Source organism: Phytophthora parasitica (genome assembly GCF_000247585.1).
Source record: "Phytophthora parasitica INRA-310 unplaced genomic scaffold supercont2.4, whole genome shotgun sequence".
Classification (NCBI taxonomy): Eukaryota; Oomycota; class Peronosporomycetes; order Peronosporales; family Peronosporaceae; genus Phytophthora; species Phytophthora nicotianae.
The window spans coordinates 526361-530159 of record NW_008648990.1 but is presented as its reverse complement, the minus strand read 5'-3'; the positions used below and the strand labels follow the sequence as shown (position 1 = coordinate 530159).

The 3799-nt window shown below is 49.4% G+C and overlaps 2 protein-coding genes across 2 annotated transcripts in view; both read right to left on the bottom strand.

Moving 5' to 3' along the window:
• Window positions 1-559: 559 nt before the first annotated feature.
• PPTG_03152 (hypothetical protein) lies at window positions 560-1189 on the bottom strand (the record flags this gene model as incomplete). Its single annotated transcript, XM_008895827.1, has 1 exon — window positions 560-1189. One exon carries the CDS (start codon window positions 1187-1189, stop codon window positions 560-562), a length of 630 nt encoding a protein of 209 aa, XP_008894075.1.
• A 1549-nt stretch (window positions 1190-2738) lies between these two features.
• Window positions 2739-3799, bottom strand: part of PPTG_21216 (hypothetical protein) — a gene marked incomplete at its 5' end in the record, with an annotated part of 1953 nt that continues 892 nt past the window's right edge. Inside the window, one exon of the mRNA XM_008896469.1 lies at window positions 2739-3752. Coding sequence (XP_008894717.1) covers window positions 2920-3752 — 833 coding nt within the window. The 3' untranslated portion in view covers window positions 2739-2919. The remainder of the gene's footprint in view (window positions 3753-3799) is intronic.

Genomic DNA, 3799 nt, shown 5'->3' with positions numbered 1-3799 from the left:
GGGGGGGTACCCCCACCCTTTTTTATCAGATTCAAAGTCAAAGGAGTTTTGGCTATTGAAAAAGGATATGAGTTCAGAATTCAAATGCGTTCAAACGGATGTGGGAATTGCTCCAGTACATCCCCCGACGTAGCTCACCTCCGCAGGAGCCAAGCCTGTTGATAGGATAATCGGCATCTAGATGACGAGCTGGCAGTTTTCAAGCTAAAGTACGTATTATATGTTGCTCTGGACAAAACATCATGTTGATACTAAACGTAACCAGAACCGTGAATTTCGTGTAGTGTATGAAGCGGCCAGGACGAACAGGGTGATGTTATTCCTAAATGAGAAGCGATAGATATTCCGAAACACAATAAAAATGAAGTGACTTTTTTTAGTCCTGATGTGATTTTCTGACTGAGAAGGAACCCGCTAAAAAAAAATCCTTACATGAACGGTACTAAAACATGGGTAATTTGGGCAGTGTGGAAGCAATTCGGAGAAATAAACGCACTCATTACATGTATTCTGTCTTACGCTACATTCACGTGAGGATGGAGACAGTGGACACAAATATCTAATGCGGAGACACAGTGCCGGCGTTGTTCGTGTTCTGGATTGAGTTGAAGTTGATGTTCGACTGGGACTGGGGAGTACCACTGGTGAACTTTTGGTTATCCCCCTCGCCTCCAATTTCACCCTGGGTGAACTGGGACGTGTCCATCGTCCCGGCGTTCGTCATACCCCACGTGTTAGTCTCGCCTTGGTTGGTGTTGGTTTCACCGTTTTGGTTGTTCATGTTGGTCCCACCGCCTTGGTTGTTCATGTTGGTTTCCCCACCTTGGTTGTACGTGTTGGTCTCGCCTCCCTGGTTGTACATGTTGGTCTCGCCACCTTGATTGTACGTGTTCGTCTCGCCACCTTGATTGTGTGTATTGGCCTCGCCACCTTGGTTCCAGGTGTTGCCGCCCGAGCCTTGCATGGTGTTGCCTCCTTGGTTCCAAGTGTTGGTGGAACCTCCGGTGTTCTCCTCTTCTGCCATTTCCAGAGACCCGCACTCCGAGTCATCGGCTTCCTCTACCTCCGCGACCTCGACAGCCGCCTGTCGCAATGTACGCTTGCTCTGGTAACTTTCAGCGTTGACAGCAACAGCGATCAGTAGCACCGCGACAGCAGACAAGACCAAGTTCTTCTTGAAGGAGACCATCCCGGCGATGCTTAAACTTGATGAGTTGGTTTCTGAAGCGAAGTAAATTGAAAAATAAGCCGATGTTTAATGCGTCGGGAGCTAAGTGTGCACCGAACAGCAAAAGAGTGGCCCACGAGGTAGGGCTCGCACTTTCCAAACGTCACATGAAGAACATGATCGCTTCAAAGTATGAGTTGCAAATCTGCGCGACTGTGTCTGGCCGCTCCTCTGCGTTACTGTAGCACATGGCTCAAATGACAGGTATTCGCTAGTAGCCATTATGTTCGTTTTTGTACGAAACCCCGACTTAAGCATGTGCAGTTTACTTCAATGATGTATAAAATGTTGTCGGCGTAGGCCTGCAACGACGAGATTCTCGTTCGTATATAATAGTGCTCGGTCTCGGACCTGGATTCGCTTTCCTAAATACAATATACTGCCTGGCTGTGGCATTTTTTCGTTGAGATTTCAAGAGCGTTCAGAGCAGCTAGTTGAAAATGAGCTGGATTCAGTAGTATACAGTGTGTGCACTAGCACCGTGTGTTATGAATTACATTTGTGATCCATAGAGGCATTCAACGTTACAAAAGGCCAAGAGAATTTCTTTACATATACCACTACTTCTACCAATGTCATGTAGGATACATGTAGGAAATGTAGCAGCGTCGCAGCGAAACAACGTTGAAGTGGCCCCTTACACTTGGTTCACGTCATGAAACGATTCAATGATAACCTTTAAGATAAGCGCGTAAAATTTATGTTCATATCCTTAGCACTGCAGTGTAGTGGTATACCAACGCATTAGTTGGCATTAGTTGGCATGCACGACCGCTTGATCTCTTACAAGTTGAACAGCGTACATGCAGCATTCGTCAGTGGGGGGGGGGGGGGCTACTTCTGCACCAGCTCTATTTACAAATAATAATATAAATTGCTTTCAATGTTCTCCTTATCTACAAAAATGAAAGCTAAGTTACAATGCCTAAAACACAGTCTCACGCTAGACGACAAAAGTTCGCATCTATAAGGAGCCGGATAGACATTCAACATCCCAAAAGGAGTGAATGCAACCACAACCTTACTACATACTAGTATCTCGTGAGTGCAAGTCATTCCAGAGTTATAAGTGTACTGTAGAGGGATCACCGCACCGAAATAATGTTGAAGAACTTCGTGTCACGAACTTTGACAATGATAACTTTTGCGATCTGCCTTCAAGGCGTTTATACTCAAAACCCTTGGTGTCGTTAGCACTGTAGAAGACATACCACAACTCTCACAAGCACACTACAGTCTCAGCCGAAATGCTACCCCATTGAGCTCACACAACTCTTTCTTCTCGTCAAACGCAACTCCAATTCATCAGCACGAGAGAAACACTCTCCGAATAAATACGTCTCGAAGCATGGCCCCACTTCTCTCGGTCCAACTCTCAAGCACTATTGACGATAATGGATGAATGGACAGTTAATGTCCGGTACATTATTAAGAAGACATGCCTTTGAGTCTTCTGCGTTCGGTGTTGAGATACGGCGGCTTACAACCTACCAACACTCAAGACCTTATCCTGACTACACGTGCTACACCTGCTCTCAAGTCCATACCAAGAGAAAAAGACGCACAAGACTATAGCTCAAGATACTGGTACACCGACGCACATTCAACGTTTATCGCGCTCTGCGGCGCTTGGTCTTTCGTCACGTTTTACGCTACACTCACGTAAGAAAATGGAGGGCCATCCCAGAGCTCTACTGCGGCGACACCGTACCGGGGTTGACATCGCCCTGGAACGTGCTGAAGTCGATGTCCGACTTGGATCCAGTGTACTCCTTGTTGTCGTCAGAGTTGCCCGAGGTTTGCTGCTGCGTGTTACCGCCATCCTGGTTGCCACTGTCTTTGTTCTCGTCGTCCTTCTTACTGCCGTCCTTGTTCTCCTCGTCCTTCTTGCTGTCCTCCTTGTTTTGGTCGTCCTTCTTGCTGCCGTCCTTGTTGTCACCTCCGTTATCGCCGCCGTCATTGTTGCCTGAGCCCGTGCTAGGAGCCTGCGTCCAGGTGTTACCGCCGGTGCTAGGGGGCTGAGTCCAAGTGTTACCGCCGGTGCTAGGAGGCTGCGTCCAAGTGTCACCGCCGGTGTTGCCGGAACCGGTGCTGGGGGTGCTGCCGCCAGTGCTGGGAGGCTGAGTCCACGTGTTACCACCAGAGCTACCTGAGCTGGTACTGGGGGTATCACCGCCAGTGCTAGGAGGCTGCGTCCACGTGTTGCCTCCAGTGTCGCCTCCCTTGTCACCGCCAGTGTCACCACCGTTGTTGCCGCCCTTGTCGCCACCAGTATCGCCGCCAGTGTCGCCGCCGTTGTTGCCATTGTTAGGCTCGGCCATTTCAAGCGAACCGCACTCCGAGTCATCCTCTGCCATCTCCAGGGAGCCGCACTCCGAGTCGTCTTCAGCCATCTCCAACGACCCACACTCCGAGTCAGCCTCGCCGCCGATTTCAGCCTCGCCGCCAATCTCGCCTTGCTGCACACTGTCTCCTGTGTTATCTCCGCCCGACTCCTTGTTATCGCCACCGGACTCCTTATTGTCTCCACCGGACTCCTTATTGTCGCCGCCGGATTCCTTGTTATCGCCA